Consider the following 27,137-nt stretch of genomic DNA (forward strand, 5'->3'; position numbering starts at 1 on the left):
GGCCTTCAATAGAAGAGGGCTGTGATGTGACTTGCGTTCTAAAAGGATTATTCTGTTTGCTCCGTTGCGAATACTCTATGAAGGGGTTAAGGATACAACCAGAGAGACTAGAGAACACAGCACTGTCTCACTGTGATCCCCGTGAGACACAACCGTGGCTCAGAACAGGACAGGTCACAGTAGATGTGGTGAGACGTGGTTAGATTCCGGATATACTTTGAAGGCTTAGCCAAGCAGGCTCGATTCCCATATTTGGATTTGGGGCAGGAAAGAAGGAAGGAAGGAAGTCAGGGATGACTCCCTACATTTTGACTTGTCCATCTTGAAGCACTTTGGTGCCACTGACTGAGTTAGGGAAAAGCTGTGGATAAGGCAGTCTGATCAGGGGTGAATATGTCTGATCAGTCTGATCAGTCTTTGAATATGTTAAACTTGGAATGTCTCTCACCCGTCCGAGTGGAAATGTCAAACAGGGAGATGAGAAGAGAGTTGGTTACGTTCTGAAGTTCAGAAAGTTCAGAAGAGGGATCTGGGCTGAAGACACTATTGGGGGACATTGAGAACCACGGGCCTGGGTTGCGTCACCAAGAGAGAGTGGACACCAGAACAGAGGGCATGGGGTGGGGCTGGGGGCACTTGGGTATTAAAAATCCAGGAAGAAGAACGGCCAGTAGTTCAGGTTCTCTTTTCCGCACCGGCGCTGGCTGGCAGGGACAGACCGCCCCTCCCAGGCTGGCCAATTCTTAGAGGTTCAAGGGCTGCAGCTGGGAGCATGCTTTTGACAAGCAAACTCACCAGTCCAGAGGCGCACCTGCTCTAGCTGGCCCTTACACCCCCTGAGGCACTTCTTCTTTGCCTTCATCGTCCCCCACGCCCCCAGGCCAGTTACCAGGCAACCTGGGACCACCCCTCCAGTGTAGAGCCCGCTGACATTTTTCAGACCAGCCAATCCTAACCCCTAACCGGTTCACCATGCCTTGCTATGCCTTTCCTGTGGAAACTCTGCTTTTGCCTCACTCCTGCTCTCTGCCTCCTCACCAAAATCTTCCCCTGTGGCCACGCATGGCTTGTGGGGAGCTCTTCCTGTGAGTATTATAGACTTTGTTTTCTTGCGTCTCTCTTGTGACTCCTCTCGTGGCCACATCTGACTGACCATCCCAGAAAAGAACACAGAACACAAAGTTCTGATGATGGTTCGCTGGCTTCAGCAACATGGAGATCACTGGTATCTTGCAAAGAGCAATGTATTATTTATATTTAATTAATAGTATTTAGCCAGTAGATATTCCATTAATAAATGGATGTTTAGATGAACTTTATTCCATCTGTGGGCCTTTGATCACAAAACATTAATTAAGGACTCTGAAGGCAAGAGTGTGAATCACACGGATGGAGTTAAATATTTTTCCAGGGCCTGGAGAGAGAACTAGGGCTTTATCAGTAGTTAACATGAGGCACTGCTTTACATGAGCTCTCTTACAGTGCTGTAAGGAATACACTATTTCCTTCAATTTATAGTGGAGAACCTGACTCAGGAGTCTTAAGATCTCACAGCTATTAAAGTGCAGTGCTAATTTCAAATTCAATTCTGACCCCAAAGTCCAAGTGGTTTCAACTACCCTATGTTCTCTGAGAGTAAAACAGAATGAAAGGATTATAAAAGGCTTACTTGAATTAACTGGGAATCAAATCTGGGTCCCTGTACTCCCCCAAATTACTATCTTATGCTAACCTATGCTAAAAGAAAATTTTATATGTTTACAAAATATATAAAACATATTCCTACAAGGCTTGGGAAGAAACATCTACTTACTAGAAAATAAGTTTTCAGGCAACTTAAAAAATATAATTACACATGATCTTAGAAACAGTCATTCTGAAAAACAAAATTCACCTAGCTTAAACATTCAAACTTCCAATTGTAAGTACATCTTATTCCTTTTTTCTCATCAAACTGAAAATATTTAGAACTACACTAACAAAACCAGAGTAACTCCTACCCCTGGCTACCCAAAGACTTCAATCAGTATTATTGCTTGAAATTAATCAGCTATTTAAAAAAAAAACAAAAACAGAAACAAAACTGTTAGTAAAAACCTTTTTTTTAAATGTTTATTTTTGAGAGAGAGAGAGAGACAGAGAGCAAGCAGGGGAGGGGCAAAGAGAGGGAGAAACAGAATCCAAAGCAGGCTTCAGGGCCTGAGCTGTCAGTACAGAGCCCGATGCAGGGCTTGAACCCACAAATTGTGAGATCATGACCTGAGCCGAAGTCAGACGCTTAACCGACTGAGCCAGTCGGGTGCCCATAGTAAAAATCTTTTCTAAACACATTTAGCAAGTATATTTAGCTACCCATAAAGTCTCTTTCCAGATGTGACAAGTCATTCCATTGAAAAGGATAAATCCTAACATCACCAACATTATTATTGTGGAAACATTCTAATATATTAGTCACTAGAATGACTTTCTAAACATATTTACCCAGTTTATTTGGCTATGTATGAAGTCTCTTTTCAAACCTGAGATGTTATTTCCAGTGACCTGAATAGGGTATTTCCCTGAGACAGCACAATGGCAGAAAGTCTCCAGGCAGACTTTCCAAACAGAGAATAAGAATGTATCTAATGTATTTTCAGCTTTGGAATTATCTATTCCTATTATCGTGTCCTCTGGACCACTGCCCCTGAAAAACAACTGAGCTCCTATTTTCGCCAACAGACATTCTCCTGAGTTGGTTTAAAGCAATCGGGACAGACAGTTCAATAAAAGCGGTGAGAATTCCACTAAGGCCTAATACATCATCTTGTTTTTCCATGTGGTGAGCGCCTTCTCCCTGCCCGGCCGCCATCCACAGGGTGGCATCGTAGAACACACGGGAAGATGCTCACATCTGGTAGTCATGCCGTGCACACCCCACCTGGTCCTGTGTGAGGACAACACAGCCGGATCCGTACCAGGCGTTTTACTGGGGGGGTGAGGCCACTGACTCCGTCCCCGTCTCAGGGCTAGTTTCCGTCCTTATCTCGGGGGTGTGATCTGTAAATCAACACAGTGAAGTCGGGATGATGGTACTCTGTTGGAGTGGGCTGCGATCTGACAGCAGCCGTGCCCCACTCTTCCAGCAGAACCGTGTGAGGGAAGGAGACAGGGGACGTCTCCATCAGTACCAAGCTGGCCTCACAAACAATACAGCTCCACGGAGAGGAAAGACTGAGCACGTTAAGTTCATGCCTTAAGCAATGGTGATGTCTCCATTGTCAGAAAGAAGCCACGTCAAATCTGAAATGTTTCCGTGTCCAACCTCACAGCAAATATAGAGTAAAAGAAAAATCGACACCAATATATTACTGAAAAAATTTTAAATGAAGTGGGTTATATTTACTTGGGGCGGTAGTATTGTCTTATACTGAAATCCACACCCCTCGAGTATTTTTCAAGAACACTAGATTTTTCCGGTCTTTCCCTTCTCTGTTACTGCACTTACTTTTGACACAATACAATTAGCAAGTTTAAATTCTCATGTTCTATAAATGTTTCAAAGGCACTATCTCTCCAAACTAGATTTTTTTTTAAATGTTTATTTATTTGTGAGACAGAGAGAGAGAGAGACAGAGCATGAACGGAGGATGGTCAGAGAGAGAGGGAGACACAGAATCCGAAGCAAGCTGCAGGCTCTGAGCTGTCAGCACAGAGCCCGACGCGGGGCTCGAACTCAGACCCCGAGATCATGACCTGAGCCGAAGTCGGACGCTTAACCGACTGAGCCACCCAGGCGCCCCTCCAAACTGGATTTTTAAATCTTTTGAAGAGTCGAAAGGTCTCGTGTGATACATTCATATTGCTTAAAAATCAACGCTTCAGTGACATTAATCTTTCAGGTAAGTATTTAAGGGACACAGCGATGTTGCAGGCGTGAGGAAAAACGTGAGAAATTTCAGGGGGAAAGCTACAAATCATACTGATACCACGCTACAAACACTGCTACTCAAAATCCATTCTCCTTTTCTTCCTTAGGGAGCGAGTTCCAATATTGCTTGAAGGTGCATAGATTTTATTTCTTAGCCTCTCTTGCAGCTAGAGATGGCCACAGGACGGTTGTGGGCAGTGTAAGTTCCAATCTACCAGGGATTTCTGAGCAAGCTGCTGCTTTCCTGTTAGGACGTCCGCTTCCCATCTCCGTATCCTTCCTTCCTCCAGACCAGACATAAGGCTGGGAGGAGGCAGCTTTGCTGCAGCCGTGAGAGGGGAAGCGCACAGGGGCTGACACGCGGACAGCCCCGTGGAGCTCCTGGCTGCGCGAGCCCTTAACTGCCCGCTGGGGAGAGAAGGAAACTCAAATTCGCTTAAGCCGCTGAGCTAGAGTTTTGGTACAAATGGCCCGATCCCACTTTAACTGATATTCTCAGAGTAGTTGGCGAGATCACCAGAGGCTGAAATAGAATTCTTTGATGGTATGGCACTAACAATAATAATAATAATAATAATAATAATAAAGAACCCAAAGCTAAAAACCAAAAAATCTCTCTCTTCCATCAAAGAACAGACGTACAGAAGCATTAGGGAAAGGAAACAAAAAAGACAAGTATAAAAACAAATTTTTAAAAGGTGCAAAGGACCCTGCAAACAGAAGTGGTAAATAACAGTGGTAGGAAGAAAAATGGGAAGTAGCAGTAATTTTTATTTTATAGCCGAATTCTTTTTTTAATGTAATTTTTTTTAATGTTTATTTATTTTTGAGACAGAGGGAGACAGAGCGCGAGTGGGGGAGGGGCAGAGAGAGAGAGGGAGACACAGAATCTGAAACAGGCTCCAGGCTCTGAGCTGTCAGCACAGAGCCCGACGCGGGGCTCGAACCCACGAACCATGAGATCGTGACATGAGCCAAAGTCGGACATTCAACCGACTGAGCCACCCAGGCGCCCCTTTATAGCCCAATTATTAAAACGAGGTTATGTTTAACTTGCTTCAATCAACACAATATAAATATGATGTATTATACTTAAAAGTGCTAATTTGCAGGAGTCCAGAAAATTCACTTAAGACAACCTCACTTCTTTAGAAAGACTGAATAATGATAAGCACGTATCCTTTGCTTGTGGAATAGCCTTGTTCCCAGCACACTGCTCAGAAAAAAGAAAATAAAAAAATCAGTCCTCCACAATACGCAGTTGATTTACAACATGCAATTGACTAAAACTCTTGAATAATGTATCGCATAGGACTATTTAAGGTATAGTTAAGCAAACGATTTTTAATTAAGGAGAAATTGTTAAATACGAATTCTCATCGATACTTTGAATTACTACATTCAGTGATCATTGTGAAAATTAACTTTATGAGCTTTAGGTTTTAAATGTGACAGAAAGTAATAGGTAGTGAATAACTTGAGAAACAAAAAAAAAATCAAAGAATCACTTTTGCTTGCGACTCAGTCCCTGTATTGAGTTATTCCGGTAGTCTACATGTGTGGGGTGTGTCAAACACTTATTTTTGTGGCAACAAAAATGATCTTTCCAGATATAAAACGGCTACCGCATGTAACATGGAAGAATACAAAACTGAAAATTTAGACATCAGAGAAGTGAGAAATGGAAAAGTATGACCACTTCTAGAAATTAAAATAATATCCCAATAAGAAACTTAGTAAGTAAAAATACACGTCATGGTCCATACTGCGTTTTAAGGGAAAAGCATTAGAACGCATGCTTTATTTCGTGTTGCTTCCTGCATATGACTGTCTTGATTTGTATTCTCTAGATTGCCAGGTAAAAGGATCTAGCCATCAACTGGTTTAGCCTCAGACTAGAACCACGACTGATCAGATTTTAATGACCAGATATGGTCAAAGTGCCTTGAGCATAGATAGGGAGTCCACCGTACGATTCTGGCTGACCCACCGATAGCCTAACAGTCCCCTAGATGGCAAATAACGTGGCAGAAGTGAATTTAGGACACTTACCCACCCTGGAGTGGAAGTTAATAAATCCACAGCTCCAAGAGGGAGCCAGTAATTTTCAGGGAGAAGGGCTAGTCAAGTATGAAATCCTTAATCATTGCAGATTGCTACAACTGGCCTGTGAGCTCCAGATCCAAAATCTTTCAGCTGAGGGAAAAAAAAATCTAACTGAAAGAGAACTGTGTTGTGCTTGTGCTTATAAATAAACTTTTATTAGAAAAAGTAAACTAAGGGGCGCCTGGGTGGCTGAGTCGGGTAAGCATCTGACTCTTGGTTTTGGCTCAGGTCATGATCTCATGGTTTGTGAGTTTAAACCCCACATCAGGCTCTGTGCTGACAGTGTGCAGCCTGCTTGGGATTCTCTCTCTCTTTCTCTGCTCCTCCCCTGCTCGTGCTCTGTCTCTCTCTCTCTCTCAAAATAAATAAATAAACTTAAAACACAAAGAAAAGTCAACTAACATAATATATCTCTTATAATTTGATGTTTTTCCCCCAAACATTAAGCCGAAACTGTATATCACTATAGGAGGGATTGTACACATTTCAAATTTGTCTTGGACAGAGCTTTTCCTAGGAATGAGTACCCTGTACGTTGGCCAATCACATTCTTGGAGGCACCTCTGAACATTCCATTGGGTTTTATAATTGCACTTAAAGCCATTCATGTGGCATCTGTAAGCACTTGTTGACAGATGTGAAGATGGGCCTCTATGCCATGTACTGTATTTCCAGCTGCTTTAAATTTAAATTAGCATGCTTTCCTAATTTCCCATCTTGATGCTCCGATGACACATTTGGGCTCGTAAAGGCCTGGAATCAAACACAAGTTTTGCACAGCCCAGGTGTTTATTCATTAATCTGAATGAAGATATGAAAATACTTCCTTGTTTGCACATCTTTTCCTCATATTTGAGACTTCTCATCCAGTCTTCTCTCTCTCTAAATCCCATGAGAATTTTCTCTCTAGCTGCCATTTTCTAAACAATTAGAGTTGGTCCAGAGTCACTCTCAAGCTACTAATACTTCTAACGGTGAGAAGGGACAGGAGGTGTACCTGTCTTCATAGACACAATTGTTATTTATTTCAGATGTGGCTGGCTTAAAGTATTTACAAAATATGAACATAAATATCATCTTAAGAGAATCCATCAGTCATGCAAAAAATGTTGGATATAAAGATACAAATTATTATAAGTCTAGGGGCAACAGATTGAGGACGTCGTACAAATTTAGAAAGTCACTCCACAGTCACATGCTTACATTAATAATTTAAAAAATTTTAGTCCACACAAGTCTAAAAGTGTTCTTTGTTAAGTATGAAGTATTTTTAAATTTAAGCGACTTTTCTTATTTCCAGGGAAGAAAACAAGAAGAAAAGCAGTGTTTTATCAGAAAAGTGAAAGTTTTCCCATAAATCTTGGATTCTGCCTTATACTTCATTGGCCAGAATATCCTATGCCAGTGCCACCTACAAAGAACACTAGAAAAGAAGTTTATAAATTTTAACCGAGTACATGAAAACTGTTCCATAAAAAAAAGTCACTATTATATATGAAACTTTTAAGCACATAAAAGCTTACATCTTGGAATCTTATAGAATTGTTTTCCTCAGATTTTACTTAATACCATAAATGCTGACACATAGAAGGCAATAACTACTTAGTGAACCAAGTAATCAATTTTATAAAGTAACAGATACGGATATGATTTATTCTTGGTATATGTAAGGTATCCATTTTATAGTCAGAATGTGCCTAGAAATCTAATTCTTTGACTTCTCTCAGCTCAAAGTTAGACTCAAATTCTAATTCTTCAAGTCAAAGAACTTGATGTCTTTTCTGTTTACAATTCAAAATGAAATACATTTTTATTCGGCCCACAATTATAATCACCAAAATACTGAACTTTAGCCAGAACAGTACATAAAAAGGGGAAAAAAAATGCATGAGCAACAGGGGACAATATGACTTCACATGCTAATGGTCTAGTTGTGGCCGACTGTATTCTCAGGGTAAATACATTTGCTGGTGAGCTTCGATAACTAATCCATACTGGGTTACATGGAATTTCTACTGATATTTGTTCACAATTATAATTGGAAGCAAGGAAGAGAATGCCCCCCCACACACACACACACAAAGAAAGTAAGTGAACGGTCCCCTTCTAGAAAAGAATGCTACCAGAGGGAAAAGTGTTCCTTAAGGTGCCCTACATCAAAGTAAACAAGGGGCGCCTGGGTGATTCAGTTGGTTGAGCGTCAGACTCTTGATTTCAGCTCAGGTCATGAACTCAAGATTCCTGACTATGAGCTGGGATTCTCTCTCTATCCCTCTCCCTCTGCTCCTCCCCCATTTGCACTCTCTCTCAAAATAAATAAACTTAAAAAAAAAACACAAAGAAAACAAGTATTTGTTCTTCAACAATCATTAAGCTAGCAATCCCAAATTACTTAGCGCTATGACATCTATTACGATCAAATGCGGATTCAAGTAAGAACGACTAATTAAATAATTCCGACTAAATCACCTGGCCCTGCAAGCAAGTTACTTTGTTGAACTGAAGACTTATAAGGGTGAATCTAAACTATACTCATCTTTAATTCCCAGTCTCAGTGAAGTCGGGTTTTGATAGCTACATATGACCCAAATATACTTTAACCGTGCTCTCACTCCCTGCTGTGAAACATCTGGTCTCGCCCAAAACACTGTCTGTTCTACATTCTACATGTGTAGCAACTTACCTTCCCAATTTCCTGAGAGTGTTTCGTCTTCAAATATTCCTGCTGTCCTCATAAACTCCAGATATATCCTGGAAAATTTTCTGATTGCACATTGCAGCAACAGCATAAACCAGTTTAACAAAATTATAAATTTATATATATTGCCACAAGAAAAAGCACCCAAAGTTGGGAAGGAATTCTGGTTCCTCATGTTAAATGCACCCTAGATGCACATACGACCTACATACTATGTGTACTTCTGTAGTCATGGAAGAAGTGTATGTACTAAGTTTTCCAAGCCACAACCAGCTACTATTACATTAAAATGGAAGCAACTGTGATATAAAAGCATCATTTATGCACCAAAATAGTGGGAAGATGTGTTGAGGTGCAAAGATGGCAGAGCCTGGAGCCTAATTTTCCAAAAAGAAATTAAGTTCAAATTTAAATGTACTGTAAGAAATTCTGCTCTCACTAAATTGTTGACCTTCTTTGTAGAATGCTATATATAGACTGAAGTACAAGGCGGTATAAACAATGACTCTTGGCAGTGGTAGACATAGTTATTCTGTAATGAGCTGAAGTTGTTTAAAGCGTGTTGAAAAATAGTTAATGGCAAAATATACTAGAGTAAAAAGATGGAATATAGGAAAAGGAAAGATTATGTAATTTATCAGGAAGACTATTATGTGTCTGTAATTTTGGTTTATGAAAGAATGGTCCCATGTCTGTCAGCACCCAAGGGCATGTTATCAAGAGGGATACGTTGCTTTAGAGTGAAGCATTACTCTCTAATCAGGAGTCTTTGTAACCTTCAAGGGAGCCCATGATCCTGGAATTACAACATGTTCTTTCTGCCCTTGGGACAGACCAACTCGTGTCAGGGGGTCCAGCAAAGGACCCAGAGAAAAAAACAAAACAAAACAGAATTTAGTTAACTAAAATGGTAATCGTTTAGGCTTAGGGTTAGAAAGGCAGAAACTGTTCTGGAAAAGACTGAACTTAAATACGGGTAGAAACAATGCACCAGGGTGCTCACGAAATCACACAGCTTCAGAGATTCGCGTACCATTAGGTCTAAACGACACTGTTCCTCACGGGTGTGGAAGTCCTTGTTTAATGACAGGTTGGTGACATTTCGTTAAAAAGGGAAAGGTTTTAAACTTCACTATTTAACTGGAACTCCTAAAGTTCAGACTAATGGCACCTGAGTGCTTGGCATTGCACAGACGCAGCTGTTACAACTCGTTTATAACCCATTGGCTAAGCAAGTGTAGAACGCTTACGTGCAACACACAGTGCATATGGTGTGCCATACAGCTCATCTGAATGTCACAGATTCAATTTTAGCACATGGATATCTTAGTGTTTAAGTTACCATTTTAATTTGGGGGCAGAAGGTCCAATTTATAATTATCTAAAACACTCCTGGGAGGAGAAAACCCACAGTCAGTCGTAAGAGGGTATTTAAGGCAAATCAGGCATATTTGTTCTCCTTCCTACCACACCGCAAACACCTTACAGAGGTGCAATAAAGTCAAAATCAATGTCAAGAACACCTTTATTTAAAAACAACAACGACGACGACAGCAAACCTTGGTACCTGCGACGGCAAAATTTCAGGTATTTTCTGCTGGAGGAAGCTTGAGGCAGTCACACTAACATTGGCCCCGGTTTAAGAATCCAGAAGAAACTGCAGGCTGCACTGACAGATAAGCGTGACACAGAAAGGGAACGCCAATTTTAAATCTTTTCATCTTCCATTCACGAAGGCGGGTGTCACCGTATGCTAGGTTACAGTAATATCATTATGCTACGCTCCTGTGGCCATGACACAAAGGTGCGTTTTTCTAAAGTAAAACAGAATGGGTCTCAACAGAGCAGCCCCCCACCCCGGCTACCAATATTTAGGAGGAAAAAAATCATTTGTGCTACAATTTATGACATCATGATTTGCTTAATCTGTGTATCTAAAGCAGCTTCAAATTACTCAATTTTAAGTGTAATGGTCATGACTCACGAGTAATTTTGACCTTGGTAAAATTCTAATTTGGCATGGATGGACACCAATTCTTTTTTTTTAAGCCCTAGGATTCAAAGAGAACAAACAATGATTCACTGTCATCCCAAAACGTAAATCTGGCTCTGAGACAAAAGGATTAGTTTGTGTTTTAGGGAAGTCTTAAGTGTCATGACCCATAAGCAAACATGAACCTCCATAAGTGTTCCATTTTTCAAAACATAAACTTGGAAGAGGCCTTTAAGAAGGATAAAGTAACGAAATATACACAGCAGATGCAAACATAAAGAAAGAATCAAAAATATTCCATGGAGGCAATGCTAACCGTAGTAAAGTAAACCACAGTGGTTTAAAACAGCATCACATCTGGTATTTGATATTAACCGGCTACTTCCAAGGAACTCTGAGTGAAAGGAAAAAACAACCCCTTTCACAGATTATAGGAATTCAGTCCTAAGATTCATGGCAGATGTGTGGTCACTCTGGTTACAAGAGAATCAGGACTATTTTCTTTCAGATTTCAGTCTGATTTAATTTGTCAAGTTTACCCACCCACCATTTGTTTTGGGGGGGTGGGGGGGGAGGTGAGCATTGGAAGAAAAGGCTCCATGTCAGTGTAAACAAAGAAAAGAAAATGCGCTATTTTCTTGAGGAAAGGTTATAGGGCTCTTACCAACACATCTTTTTTAGTAAGGTAATGATTTTTGCCATTTCAGAAAAAAAGACATTAAACCTTTGACCGCTAGCTGGCTGAGGAGGTGATAAGGAGTCAGTTTCCCTGCTCCCAGCCAGTTCCCAGGAGTGTGGCTCCCCATGCATATATATGTAAGACTTTTCCTAAACAACTACAATATCAAAGTCTGCTCTTTCTTCTCAGAAAGTTTTCATCTGTTTCAAGTACTTCAGCAAGTTGGAAGCGAAAGTATTACTAATCACACAACATATCCTCCACATATAAAGGAATATTAAATATGCAATGCTATTTTAATCTTGTTTCTGACCAAAAATATAAGCCACAGCCCTTTTAACAGGGAAAAAAAAAATTGTATAAAAGTTACTGTGAAGAAAATTACATTAAAATTTAAATTTGCAAAATTTAAATTTGAAAATAGGGCATATAATGGCACTTACATATGAAGCTGCATTTTATATCATGACACATAGTTCTGATCCTGAAATAAAAATATGAAACTCACTTTATTTTTTATTATTATTTTTTTAAGGTTTTTATTTATTTTTGAGAGAGAGAGAGACAGAGCATGAACAGGGGAGGGTCAGAGAGAGAGAGGGAGACACAGAATCTGAAACAGGCTCCGGGCTCCAAGCCGTCAGCACAGAGCCCGATGCGGGGCTCGAACCCACGGACCGCGAGATCATGACCTGGGCTGAAGTCGGACGCTCAACCGACTGAGCCACCCAGGCGCCCCTGCAACTCACTTTAAAAGAGGGGGATACCCGTACCTGCATAAAGACTTGAATGGCTAATCTACATAGATATGCACGGATTTCTATAGCTAATATGTCATCTAATTCTTTATTCAGTTACAAGGAGGCTGAGTGCCTAAGTAGCATCTAATCTTTTGGTCCGGACTGGGTCAGGACAACATTCTCAGTTTAGAAATACGGGATCTGGTCAGAAGTTCCTAAAATACTTCCGCTAACGTCTGTACTGGAATCCTAAGGAAGTGTACTTTCAAGATGTTAATGAAGAACAAATACAGCATTAGCTCTTGAGGAGCTAGGAGCTGTGTACCCCACTTATATGAATTTCCTCTTCCTTCCTTGCTCGTGCACCTCCAACACTCCTCACCCCCATCCGCACCAAGAGGCTGCACCAAGAACTTCAGTGTCTACTGACTGGCAGGCCAGCAAACAGAACCATCGAACAAAATCAGCTACCGCGAGCAAGCCAGGGTCCTCAGGTAAACCACGCTTACTCTCGAAGTGAAGTGTCTACTCCCCGGTTCATCTCCATGACAGCACCGACCGGACAGACTTTGCCGGTCTGGAAGGTTGCCCCAGAGAGGCAGGGCTAGTACATTTTCCTAAACAAATTTACACAAGCTTCCCTCTTGCAGGTAACATGCTGGCATGACATTTTCTTTATGTTTTATTCGTGGACACTCCGCTTTTAATATTTTAGGTATTCTGGAAAGGTTTCCCTATAAATTTAGAATGTATATTTTTATTTCTCTCATGCCAGGTAATAATATAAAGACTTGAGAGGTTTACACACTAAAGTGGCAACATTAGTCTGTTTCTTTACCAGAGATTTGAACTTTAAAGTATTTAAGCCTTGAAAGTATTCAGGATGAGGTCATGTGAAATGATACGGCATTGTAAAAGTCTTGTGTGTATCAAAATCCTTTTCACCAAATGACTTAAGTGCAGGGCACTTCAGACGATGACCATCGTCCCCTATTCCTGGACTCAGTGGTCTCAAAATCAAATATCAATATTATCTCCTCTTCCCATATTTTCGAAATCAGGAAAATTGTAAGCTTATAATAAAAATGTAATAAACTAGGTGGGAGGTGCTGGAGAATCACTGGGAAGAATATCACAGTTACTTCCTAGGCCTAGGACCACAGCCTTTATGTCTATGATGTGTTTCTGACGATGAAACCCATCTATCTAACAAGAAGTTATAGAATTTGATAGCTTATGGCTGTCCCCTCTAGTCTTACTGTTGGCAGGAATACTTGTAAGCAGGTTAAAAACATTTGTTTAATGTTTATTTATTTTTGAAAGAGAAAGAGAGAGACAGACAGTATGAGTGGGGGAGAGGCAGAGAGAGAGAGGGAGAATCCAAAGCAGGCTCCAGGCTCTGAGTTGTCAGCACAGAGCCCGATGCCAGACTTGAACCCATGAACCACGAGATTACGACCTGAGCCAGTCAGACACTTAACCGACTGAGCCACCCAGGCACCCAAAGCAGATTTTAAAAAGTGGGAATTGCTGGGGCGCCTGGCTGGCTTAGTTGGTAGAGCATGTGACTCTTGATCTCAGATTGGGAGTTCAAGCCCCACAGTGGGCACAGAGCCATCTTAAAAAAAGGGTGGGGGGGTAGGAATTGCTGGGACACTTAAGAGTTATCAGTCTCTCTCTCTTGCTCTCCCTTTCTTGCTCTTTGTCAGCTGAACTACAAATCAGTATATAAACTGTGGAGAATATAATATCATATACTCTGATTTTTTTTTATATTCTCTTTCAATGGATTGTCCGAAAATATTTAGCTAGGCAAGAAAAAATACAGAAGCCATGGCTGGCAGTTTGAAGAATGATTAAAGGGAGGGGAGTGGTGACAGAAAGGGACAAGGGTGGGGGGTAGTGTGTGTGTGTGTGTGTGTGTGTGTGTGTGTGTGTGTGTATCTAAGCATGACCATTGTTTACACTACTTGCTCTGTTTGGAATGTGAGCCATAATAGAGAAAATGTCTGTTATTAATATACTTTATAAATGTTTCCAGATAGCGCAGGGGTGGGTGCTTACATAAATCTGCAGTGGTCATCACTATCATCATCAGAAATAACCAGGAACATATAGTGGAGTTCAAATTCCATATATGGGTGGCCCACAGAATGAGAACAGCAATCGTTGACAGACACTGCAAGGAAGTCTGCAGTTGATAATGGCTTCGGGGAACCTTGCGGCCACCTTCTAGTCTTCTTCTTTTAGATACTTCTGCACAATGATGCCAAATTAAGTTCCTTAAGACACCAATTTCAGCCTATCACTCAAGAATCTTCAGTGGCTCCTGTTGTGTCAACCGAGATCCAAACTTAGGTCCTGCTCCTTGGTTTTTTATACCTTCTACAAGATTCCCCTCTGTTTCCCTTAAAGCTCTGGACAGTCTACTCCCTTCTCCCCAAACACCCTGCTGACTAGACTGACTTGTACTTTGCACTCACACTTCAATATGTGAAATCCCCTCCTTTGTTTCTGCAACCACCATCGACTTGCTTTGCACAGCTGACCTCATACCAGTCCGGCCTTCCCATGCTTGTCCATGCAGCCTCCGGGGCTCACTCGACAACTTCTGGTAAATCAGGAGACTTCCTTACAATAGCTCTTCCACTGTCTGCGTTTCCAGTGTAACCCACTTCTGGTATTTTTAATGAGTAAGCTTCTTGTCCCTTACACAAGATCACATGCTTGTTATAGACAAGAATCACTCACTCTGAGTTGTGTGATCACTCACCACATTGTAATTTCCTGCCTACGACTGAAGCTGCTACTAGTGAGAATTAATTAAAATGCCCCTGAATTGAAGTCAATCTAAATAGGAGAATCTGGAGGAAGAAATCCATAAACCTGATACTAACGGGCAAGCGGAGTTAGCAGCATCACCGTGGCCTCCTTCCTGAGTACCTCAGTATCCCCTCCAGGTGACCACTGGGGTGATCAGGGGACTAGGGGAAGCCTTTGGAAAAGAATCATTCGACAATCCAATCCCTTCCCCTTGTCCTGGAGCCTGCGCAAACTTCAGATCCCAGAATTCTTCAGCAAGCCCGGGGTATATGTATACACATCTCGTAAGTGAACACCTTACTATTTCTTTAATGAAATTTAGAAATATTCAAACCCAGAGGATAAATACTATACATAGCCTTATGTTATATCAGGGTCATAGCACCAAATAATTTATGAAAATGCTTTTGGATTCCAGAACTTCATGAAAGCCTCCTAACACTTTGAAAGACACTAGCTCACGATCAGTACCAGAAAACAGTAAGAATCTACCGGCAAAAGGCATTTCCAGGCATCCATTTGACTGACTCTTGCGATGAATGCCAAGAAAGACAATGTCTTCTTCTAACAGTTAAACTACAAATTCTGAAAAAGAGTAAATCAACTAAAGATAGGAACCTGAATATACACGAGTAAATTTCAGAAGAAACAATTATCCAGACAAACCTATAATTTTTACTGAAAATTTTAAACACTTTTTTTAAAGTTTACTTATTTACTTTGAAAGAGAGAGAGAGAGAGAGACAGCTTGAGCAAGGGAGGCGCAGAGAGAGAAGGAGAGACAGAGATTCCCAAGCAGGCTCCGCACTGTCAGCACAGAGCCCGATGTGGGGCTCAAACTCATGAAAGTGTGAGATCATGACCTGAGCCGAAACCAAGAGTCAGACGCTTAACCAAATGAGCCACCCAGGCGCCCCTTTAATGTAAATTGTAGAATTACGTTATAAGTTAACTGAACTATCATCCCTTGTTTGAAGTTCTCTGCTACATCTGTTATTTCTAATGTGAAAACTCAATGATACTTAAGTCAAAATGTATACAAGTCGCACTTACAAATGTGCGTTCTGCAACAAAACGTAGGACCAGGTAGTATTTGACTGCACCTCTACCAGAAATAATGTAACTGGTACAGGATAAGACAATGGGTGCCCAGAAGTCAGAGGGCCTGTAATGCTTCCACCAACCACAGTTTGTTCTCTCCAAATCCAATGATTCCTGGAAAGGTCGCTTGGCATAGGTAAGACCATAATCCTTCACTGAAGTCAGAGCAGTGCAACTTTGAAAAACTGTGTGATTATTGTCAGGAATTCTGGTGAAGATTCTTGTTACGCAGTCATTCTTACGAGCCTATTATGGATTAGGCCATCTGTGATGGCTCTTTGGTCAGAGGGGCACCATATGGTAAGGCCTGGAAGAAAGTACAGGTTTATTTCAGATTTGTCTAACTGCAGGGAATCAGGACTTAAATAAAAGTAACTGGGTAGGCAGAGTACCTCTTCTCTCTGCCTTCCTGCACCCAGCTGCAACAAGAAAGGAATATATATATGATCATGGGTCTTTCATAAATCCAGAAGGCCCAAACCCCTTATCACACTTTTCTAAAACATATGCCATGTAAGTATTTTTTAAACGAGAAATGCGGGTCCCTGGGTGGCTCAGTCGGGTAAGCATCTGACTTTGGCTCAGGTCATGATCTCATGGTTCGTGGGTTGGAGCCCCGCATAGGGTTCTGTGCTGACAGCTTAGAGCCTGGAGCCTGCTTCAGAGTCTGTGTCTCCCCCTCTCTTTGTTCCTTCCCCACTCATGTTCTATCTCTCTCTGCCTCTCAAAACTAAATAAATGTAAAAAAAATTAAAAAGTAAGTAAAACGAGAAATGAAACAAAAAAGCTCTATCCTTGCTCCTGGCTAAGTCAGAATAACATCCATCTCATAAAGATGTAGTGGAAAACAGGGGCGCCTGGGTGGCTCAGTCGGTTAAGCGGCCGACTTCGGCTCAGGTCATGATCTCGCGGTCCGTGAGTTCGAGCCCCGCGTCGGGCTCTGTGCTGACCGCTCAGAGCCTGGAGCCTGTTTCAGATTCTGTGTCTCCCTCTCTCTGACCCTCCCCCGTTCATGCTCTGTCTCTCTCTGTCTCAAAAATAAATAAACGTTAAAAAAAAAATTTAAAAGATGTGTGAAAAACAAACTTAACTTGTAAAGCTCTCAGCACAGTGCATGGCACAGATAGATAGATACCGAGGATGTCGTAGAGGAAAGCAAATTATGATGTAAACATCTATGCAATATTCAGACATATGTATGGTACCCAGGGGGCAATTAGAACCTGTGAATACCACTATAGCTGCCAAAGACAAAAGCGATGCCAGGGGCACAGGAAACCATCTTTCCTCTCCCACCACCCCTGTGTCCCAAAACACCCTAGAAAGAGCTATGAGACAGAGCTCCTGGTTGGTCCCATGTTGATAGGAGGCCAAGACCTCCATATCAAGAGCTCCAGAACTGGAAGGCCAGAAAGACACCTCCCCAGTCCGCCACCCTCCACCTTCTCAGATCAACTCAGAAGGACAAGAATAGAGACCCACTGGTCTGGAAGCCATGCCACCGATATCGGTAACTGCTTCCTATGAAGCAATTTTGATGATAACTGATTCTCGAACAAATGACTGCCAATCAGGTGTTCACAATTCAGAAGAAAGACTACACAGAAGTGGAAACACAGAAGTGAAGGATGAATTGAGTTTCTTATGCCCCAAACCATAGATCCCCAGCATCACTCAAGAGTTTGGTCAGAAATCTCTCATAAGGCAGGAAGCTTGCAAGAACCCAATCCAATCCTTCCATTATGTATTCCTTTGCCCTCCTCAGAAAGGGACTCCAGGGAGTGAAACTCCAGGCACCCGCCATAAACTGATGCAGAGTGAAGTGAAGACAAGAGAATTCATGGGTTTCCACTTTCACAAATGTATTTCCTTACTACCGAACCTCCTTTCTAAAGATTGCTGCCAGAAAGTATGGACATTTGCAGTACATCAGGAAATGTCATGGGTACTGAGGCATGAAGCCCAGAGAAGGCTGCAAGTCCATGACTACATATTATAGTTGCATTTATGGCCTAATTCAGTGGAATAAAATTTGCCTCTTTATTTTGAATGCAGGGCAGTAGACTATGCATACTGTTAATTTTCCTTTTGGGATTGTAATAGTACTTGTCAAATGCTCAAATACTTTACGGATATTACACCATTTAAGTCCTGTTGATCCCAGGCAATTATTTTCCTTTAATAGGATGTAAATGTGTAAAGCTTATTTTGCTTCTCCAAAGAGTCTGAAGTCTAGTAAAATCTTAAGTGATTTACAGAATAATGCCGTCATCCTCCATCAACGGTCCATGAAAACCAGCCTCTGCTCTTCTCTGCGACGCCCTAATCCTGCATGTAGGACCAACATTGTCCTATGATGAAAACACTGACGCCAAGGTCCATTTCTTCCACTTCCTAAGCTTTCTTGTAAATCAGTCACCAAAGCTATGGGTTCTTCCTCCGTGACAGCTTTGGCTGCTAGTCTCACTGCCTCCACTCTGCCCTATTCATCACTTCCCCTTCTAGAGTATTGCTGGTCACTAGACCACGTCCCCAGAAGTCTTTGTGATCTCTAATAACATCCCACAAATGGTTCCAATACTTTTCTTGCTCCCTGTGTCTTTCGGGAGCTCAGTGCACGAATCACCCTCCATGACCCACCTTCAACTGGCGTGGGCCCTATGCAGTGCAGCCCCAGTCACCTCTAAAAACGTATTCATAGTTACGATTCTTCGCTGTTACGCTATATAATCCCCTTGCCTTCTCACCTTCTCAAGCCATCCACAACACGAAGGGATTCCTGTGCTTGATGTAGTCATCTGTTAGAAATTCTCACCCGAGTTGTTAGCCCAAGTCCAGCCTTATGTCAAAGCACTCGGACCAACCAGGCCACATGCCTGAGTGTCTTGTGCCAACTTCGGGACACAGACAATGCTTTGGTACCATTCCCCTGGTATCTCACAGTATTTTTGTGCTTAAGATTTTCTTTTTTCTACATGAGTTGTAAGCTCCTTGAAGAGAGGAAAATGTCTTATGTCTTTTAAGATGCTCAGTCCCTAACACATTACCTTGCAAACTCAACAGTTATATAATGAAGATGGTAAAACCAACGAATCTAAAACTGTCATTGTGTATGAGAGTAATCTAGAATGTTCACTAAAAATGTATATTCCTAGACCCAAACCGAGAGATTTGGCTGGTCTCAGGTAAGAGGAAAAAAATTAAAGACTTCTAGGGAATTCTCATGCGAGTAACATACAGATAGTATTTTGAAAAACATCATCACTGATTAATTTGAAACCGTAAATGCAAATAAAACAAGTACAAAAGTACGCAGAATTATAAATAATAGAGACAGAAAACCTGGCATGTTACAAACCAGTTGCCAATATTAGGAAGTTTTTTTGTGATAGACACCATAAACCATATATGCTTCCAGTATTTGAATTTAAAATAGCAATTCTCATTAAAGCAATTCATGTTAATATTAAGCTAATCTTGTTTTTTTCATTTAAACTAGAAAGTAGGGATACTTAAAGTTATGTAAAACAGAAGTTATATTTTGACACTCAAGAATAACAGATCTTCTAGATTATTCACTTAATTGATACAAGATTATAAATCTTTAAGCTTTCTTTTGTTGATTTTGACCTTTAACAAAGGCATGTGCAACATAAGACATGCTCTCCTTGAATTCATTACTCTAAAAATATATAAGGATCTAGGTACTTACACTCCAACACTTTTTGGAATAAAAGTATACTTCACATAACTCTTCCTTTATTATTATAAAGTTTTTCCTTTGAACATCAAAATCCTGAACTTCATCCAACCAGAGTGAACTCTGTGCAATGTCATGTTGGCAAATAATTTCATTTAGCAATCTAGTTGCTCTTTCTAGGCTTTGCAGTTTTTTATTTTTAGTTGGACGATAATTCTATATATTTCCTCTTTTTCCCATCACGCCTAGTTAATTTTAATTATATAATAGGCAAAACTGTGTTTGCCTCACTTTTCTGATGTTGGCTTGCTTGCACTACTGTCCTTCAGGGAAACATTTTGGGATCTTTTAGTAAGTCCTGTACCACGGATAATTAGAGGAACCTAATAAATGCAAATATAAGTCAAGTAACAAGGAGATCTCATTTGTCTTTGTGATTTTACCTCCCGATTTTTGTGTGCTTTTGTGGGTGGGGTGAAGGACTGGATGGCTAAGCTTTGTTTATAGTTTGTGAGCTATTTTGTATTTTTTAAACATTACAAAAGCATTTACTTCCTAAATGTGAATTAACCAAAACCCTGCATTTGTTGGAGATTTTGTATACTCAGTGTTCCTTATTTACCTTCTGAAATCTCTTCTTGGGATATGGGTATTTCACAGGAAATTAACAATCAGTTCCCTCTCCACGGTTTCCATCCCTGTGAGTCACTTGTTTAGGCCACTAGGGAGAGACATGGAGTCTTTGGACCAGGTCTTCTGGGAGTTTCATGGCAGGGACACAGCAATTCACTGAAGGCATTCATGACACACGCCCTGTCAAGCCTCTACTCGACCAATGAGGAACACTTTAGTGCATGCATAATATACTGCCCTGTGGGCCGTGGAACTCAAGAGACCTAAAATGATGTTTCACCAAGTGACAAAGAGTCCGTATCACATACAGAATGTCAACTCACGTGCACCATACAGGATATAAAAGATGGTTAAGTATGAAAAGCAAATAAAAATGCATAAAGATTTTCTTCACAGTAAAGAAAAAGTTGATTACATCACCAGCGAAGATGATTTGAAGACTAACAACAAGTTTAACCTCCAACGGGACGCCCACGTATAACACACACGCATGCGCACACAGGGGCATGTTCATTCACGACCGACCCACCGGTGAGTGACTCTCGTACAGGCTTCTGGCTTACCGGGCAAGACTTCTCATTTTACCTCCTTCTTCACACTTTCTTACTGTAAACTCAAGAAAGTAATCACAGGCAATAACCTGCTCTGGAACAGGTTACGTGGTCTCTTTCACCAGCCACCTCTCCGGGTGTTGCCTTACTAAATGATACTTTTAATGGCTTGACTTTGCAGAAACAGAAAGTGAGTCGATATCATGAAACTCCAGGCATTCCAATTACAGGAAGTGTTAGTGGGTCTAATGCTACATTTTTGTGGCATTTAAGCACAGGAAGACATTCTCACGATAATAGTTCTACCACTGTTAAGTGGGAATTTCACAAGTCCTAGAATACACTCTGTTCGGCAATTTAACAGTTTTTTTATTCGCAAGGTTGTTTTCCTTGACTTCTATATTGAATGACAGATTCCGGTTTTTTTTTCAATTCCCCCCCACCCCGAAATTTAAAATTTAAAGGTAGTTTTTTTTTTTTTAATTAGTCTTCTCAATCTTAAAACGTATTGCAAAATAACTGTGAAGGCAATTCAATTTTTGCACATTCAACATATGTCATTCAATCAAGTCAACTCACAGTTGATAGTCACACACCATGGGCACCTCTCCACTTGCCATCGGTTGAAATAAAGCTCCGCATTCTGTACCCAGCCAGGGGTACTGCGCATGTTTGAACGGGGACGTCCCAGAGTATGTGTAATATAAAAAGTTCTTCAGGACTTCCCAACTCTATTACGAATACTACCCATCCTTAATGTCAGATCTGAACGTTTTTTAGGCGCACATTTTGGAAAAGCAAGTTGAGAAGCGGGCACACCTACGGTCACTCCTTTTTGAAAATCAGAATGTCTCCAAAGTGTCTTGGCAACATTTTCCGGCAAAGGGTTAAACCGCTATTTCATAAACCCAACAAAACAACAATCCACCTTACTGTTCAGGACTTTCAGGACCAGATTTCAGCAACGCAGAGGTTGAAGTTGAAAAGTCATGCCTGATCGTGATCTACGGGAGATCCTGTTGCAGCTCAAGTTTGGCCAACTTCTCCAAGTGACTCTGAAGTCTTGAGCCCTCAAGCCCCGGTGACTAAATCCCTTCCACATTATCCTAAAATCGCCTGGTGCTCCGCCTAAGGGGAACACTCCGGGAAAATGAACCTCGGTTGACCGGTCGTCCTGGCCCCAGGAGCCGAGGGGACTCCCACTAATCTGTTCCGGAGGGAAAAGAGCAGTGCGGACCCGGACGAGCCGCGCTCCCGGGGAGGGTTCCAGCCCGCTGGGCGCACCCGCGGGGGACGACTGCTCCCCAGCAGGTTCCGCGATCTCTACCACCCCCCCCCCACCTCAGCGGCTGCGTCTACCAGGCTTTCTGGCTTTCCTACTTAGTAACAACTTTATGCAAAAACAAAAACAAAACTTTTCTCCCAGGAAGCGTGCAGTATAACTCGGTATAACTTTGGAGGCAACGTTCCGAAGGTGAAACAGCAACACACGGTCGGCGCGGCTTCTGGGTCCGCAGCGCCCCGCGGTCGCCCCCCACCGCCGGCCCGGCCCCGCACCTACCTGGGCCTCGTCCGCGTCGGGCTCCGCGTCGGAGAAGCCGAGTCCCGACTCGAAGGCGGCGGCGGCGGCGGGCGCGTCGCGCGGACCCCGCAGCAGCGCAGCGGCGAGCAGGGAACACGCCAGGGACCAGAAGCCCAGCAAGTGCATGGTGGAAGGACCCGGAGCGCGGCGGCCCGGCCGCGGTGGGGGCGGGGTGGGCGCGTGGCGCCCCCGCGACGCTGCGCTCCCTGCGCGCGGAGCCGCCGGCGACCCCCCGAGGGCGGCCGGAGGCGGCGGCAGCGGTCCGCGGCTGGGCGCTCCCGACGCCTCGCGTCGCGGTGCTGGCCGGGGCCGGGGAGGGGCGCGGGGTCAGGTAGAAGCCTCACAGGAAACCGGACGTCCGAGCTCCCCGCATTCGGAGCCGGCGAGGTGAGGCGAGGGCGAGGGCGAGGGGGGGGGGTGGGGGACGGCGCCTCGGTCCGCCTTTCTGTTTTCGCTTTCTGGCTAGAGGGGGGCAAAGCCGACCCCCTCGGCGCCGCTCGGCCCCTGCGGCCCCCCCACCCCCCCGAGCCCGCGGCCCCCTCCTCCCTCCCCTCCCCTTCCCCCGGTGCAGCGAGCGGCGGCCGGGAGGAGGGCGGCGGGGCGCCGCGCGGCCAGGCCGGGGGAGCTCGGCGGCGCGGGCGGCTCCGGAGCGCGGGGCGAGCGGCGGCGGCTGCGGCGGGCGCAGGGGCAGGGCATGGCTGACGCGCCCTCTGCCTGCGCTTATGTGAGAGAAAGCGGCCGAGGGAGGGAGCGTGCCGAGCCCGGCCGCCCTCCCCTCTCACTTTCCCTCGGAAGCGCTCCGCGCGCTCCCCGCGGCCCCGCGCCTCCGCCCCGGCGCCCCGCGCGTCCCCTCCCCCCGCCCCCCTCCCGGGAGCGCGGCCCGTGGGGCGAGTCCAGCCGGGGCCGGCGGGCCGCGCGGGGCGGAGGGGGAGCGCGACCGAGTCGGCGTGGTGGGGAAGGCAGGCCGACCCTTTGTCCTCGGCAGGCGGCTCCCGGGCTCCTGCCCCTAGCCCACCGGCACGCCTCGCCCTCCGCGCCCCCCCCGCCCTCCTGCTCCAGGTTTGCAAAGTGCCCCCGGGGGGCTCCGGAAGGTCCGAGAGAGAGAGAGTCGTCACAATGGCGGAGACCCCGCCGGGACCTCGGAGCCCGCCGCCGCCCCCTCGCTCCCCTCCTCTGGGCAACTTTCATGTGCAGCAAGAGCTCAGAGTGCAGGACAGGCTACGGGGGTGAATGCTAATGATCCCCTTGGAATCCCAAACTTGGGGCGGGTGGGGATGGAGGGCCACAGTCTTCGCGGAGAGCAAAGTCTCGAGGCGTCAGTTTCTGCAGGGAAGTTGGGTTTAAATGGGAAAGGGAGCGATAAAGAGCCGCGTGTGTTGATCCTAGTGTAGGAAGTGACCTGTGCGGAGAAGTCACTGCGTGTCCCCATTGGGAAAATCACGTTGTGGGGCTGATTGCCCTGGTGTCTTCCTCCTCGGGGCAGAGTGGACGGGCTGCTGATGACCAAGCTACTGGGTTTCAACAGTGTTCAGAACAGAAGCCCGAGCTACTTTTCAGTACACTGATCCTAAAATCTTAGATGGAGGACGCGCTGTTATCTGATTCAATTCTGATTCAATTCTCTGCAAGTTCGGAAACCGCCCTCACCCATTGCATACTTGAAGGCTCAAATAGCTCCCGGGACAGGGAGTCCTCTGTGCCTTTGCAAAACCAACACTGCCGAAAAGCATTTCCTTCCATCTAGCCATTGCTTTCGACTTCTGGACTTTACGCAATAAATCTAATCTAACTTCCACATGTGAGTTCTTTGAATATTTTGAAAACATCTGTCATGTTTTCCCTATGCTAGCTTTCCTCCCAGCAAAATATCCTTTTTGTGAAGATGACAGTTCCAAGTTCCCTCATCAACCTTAATCTCATTCTCCATGTTCTTCATATAGTATGCTGCTCAGAACATGACTCAGTACTTAAAGTGTTCCCGTGAGCACGTACAGAGTCTTCTCTGTCCAGACGTTATACATTTATTGATCCAGCCTCCGGTGGAGTTAATTTGCTGGCAGCCAAATGACTACTGACTCACACTACACTTAAAATCGACTAAATTCGGGGCACCTGGGTGGCTCAGATGGTTGTGTGTCCGACTTCGGCTCAGGTCATGATCTCACGGCTTGTGGGTTTGAGCCCCACATCCGGCTCTGTCCTGACAGCTCAGAGCCTGGAGCATGCTTCAGATGCTGTGTTTCCCTCTCTTCCTCTGACCCTTCCCCACTCACACTTTGTCTCTGTTTCTCAAAAATACATAAACAGGGGTGCCTCCGTGGCTCAGTCGGTTAAGCATCTGACTTTGGCTCAGGTCATGATCTCACGGTCCGTGAGTTCGAGCCCCGTATCGGGCTCTGTGCTGACAGCTCAGAGCCTGGAGCCTGCTTCAGATTCCGTGTCTCCCTCTCTCTCTGCCCCTCCCCTGCTCATGCTCTGTCTCTCTCCGTCTCAAAAATAAATAAAACATTAAAAAATTTTTTAAAATAAATAAACATTAAAAAAATCAACTAAATTCCTCAAGAATTTTTCATGTGCACTGGTGTTAGTCACATGCACATTACCCACTATTTGTGAAGCTGGTTTCCTGTGCCCAAGATCGGAGCTTTGTTATTTATCTCTATTATGTTGGGAACACTCGGGGAGTCAGCCCAAGATCATGGCATAGTGGGATGTTTTGGGATATTCTTCTTGCTGTCTTTCTACTCCTATTTCATCAGTTTGCTCTCTTTGTCTTCAGATACTGATGAAGCTGTGGGAAAGGAGGAGGCAAGGTCAGACCGGGAGTAGGATCGAAGTCCTAGCTGGAGCTTTCTCTTGACCGTTCTCTCTGAGAGCCTTTCTCCGCTTCGCACTTGAAATACCTATCAGAGGTTTCGAAAACATGCTTGAGTGTACCCTTGAGAGTTTCTGGTTTAATTGGTTTGGGGTAGGATGTGGACTGAGGACCCTAATGGGCCACCACATTGAGACTCTCAGGCATTTAGGACACTCCTAGGGCAGGGCATAGTGTGGAGACTGCAAATCAACGATGAAAACATATTTTAAAAATGTATCATATTAACGGTATGATCTATTTTATATGAAATACAGCAGGAAGCACATACAGACTTTTTTCTTCTCAAAAATGTTATCTTCTTACCCCTGTTATTATTTCAAGTAAAAGAAATGCTGGCAAAAAGTACACTTGAAAGAAAGACCAGTCTTAGAAGACCAGCGTGCATTAGGTGAAGAGTGCCTTGAAGGTCGAAGGGGACAGGCTGTTTTACCTTTTCGTGCTGCATTTGGCTCTTGCTTTCTGTGGTGAGCTGTAAATTTACCATAATTTTCTTTCGACTTTTTTCTTTGAGGTGTTGTAAATTTACCATAATTTTCTTTTGACTTTTTTTCTTTGAGAAGTTATTAAATTTTTTTTGTCATTGGAAAAAGACACGTGAAGTTTTTGTTAGTAGTTTTTAATTTTATTAGACTTAGTTGTACTATAGATGATGTTGACCTTACAGCTGCATTGAGGTTTTTTTTTTTTTTTCAATGTTTTTAATTTATTTTTGGGACAGAGAGAGACAGAGCATGAACGGAGGAGGGGCAGAGAGAGAGGGAGACACAGAATCGGAAACAGGCTCCAGGCTCTGAGCCATCAGCCCAGAGCCTGACGCGGGGCTCGAACTCACGGACCGCAAGATCGTGACCTGGCTGAAGTCGGACGCTTAACCAACTGCGCCACCCAGGTGCCCCAGCATTGAGGTTTTCTATGTGACTTGGGGAACTAATTCTCTGTGCCCCCTTCTTGCTGGATATTAAGTTTGAGCTTATTGTAATATTCTGTTCTCGAGATCGAATTTTAAAATGAAATGTGTTGGGGGGGCTGCCTGTGTGGCTCAGTTGAGCATCTGACTCTTGGTTTCAGCTCAGGTCACGATCTGACAGTTTGTGGGATTGAGCCCCCATGGGGCTTTCTCTCTCTCCCTCTCTCTCTTCCTCTCTCTCTCTCTCCTCCCCGCAGCTCCTGTCCCTTGCTCGTGCTCTCACTCTCTCTAAAGTAAATAAAAATAAAAATAAAATAAGTGAAATGTGGGGCGCTGGGTGGCTCAGTTCATTGAGTTTCCAACTTTAGATTTTGGCTTAGGTCATGACCCCAAGGTCATAATATTGAGCCCCGTGTTGAGCCCCATATTAGAGCCTGCTTAAGATTCTTTCTCTTTCTCCCTCTGCCCCTCTCCCTTGCTCTCTCTCTCTCAAACACATAAAATGAATAAATAAATAAGATGAAATGCTCATAATGTGTTTTTTAATCAAATTGTTTTCTTTTACTGGTATATGTCCTTTTTTGTAATATCTGATGTTTTCGTTTGACATTCTGCTTTTACTGGCATTAAAATCAGAGTCTTTGAGAATTGAGGCCATCTGTAAACCTGACTTGGAGACAACGATAAACACACTTATGTCAATGCGACTTAGTTATTCCTTCTAGGAAACTTTAGCCTAGGAAAGAGAAGATTGCAAACTAGCGATTAAATCCACAGTTTGCTGCAGTAAAAGCCGACCAATCAGTGTATCGAAGACAGTAATCTCACTCTGGCAACAG

The 27,137-nt window shown here is 43.6% G+C and overlaps 1 protein-coding gene across 1 annotated transcript in view; it reads right to left on the reverse strand.

The window, feature by feature from the left end:
• The window catches only part of VEGFC (vascular endothelial growth factor C), a 108,801-nt gene extending 86,098 nt beyond the window's left edge, over window positions 1-22,703 (reverse strand). The window contains exon 1 of the mRNA XM_042982899.1: window positions 22,493-22,703. Within this exon, the coding sequence (XP_042838833.1) occupies window positions 22,493-22,639 (147 nt within the window). The 5' untranslated portion in view covers window positions 22,640-22,703. The remainder of the gene's footprint in view (window positions 1-22,492) is intronic.
• Window positions 22,704-27,137: the final 4,434 nt, after the last annotated feature.

Source organism: Panthera tigris, chromosome B1 (assembly GCF_018350195.1).
Source record: "Panthera tigris isolate Pti1 chromosome B1, P.tigris_Pti1_mat1.1, whole genome shotgun sequence".
Classification (NCBI taxonomy): domain Eukaryota; kingdom Metazoa; phylum Chordata; class Mammalia; order Carnivora; family Felidae; genus Panthera; species Panthera tigris.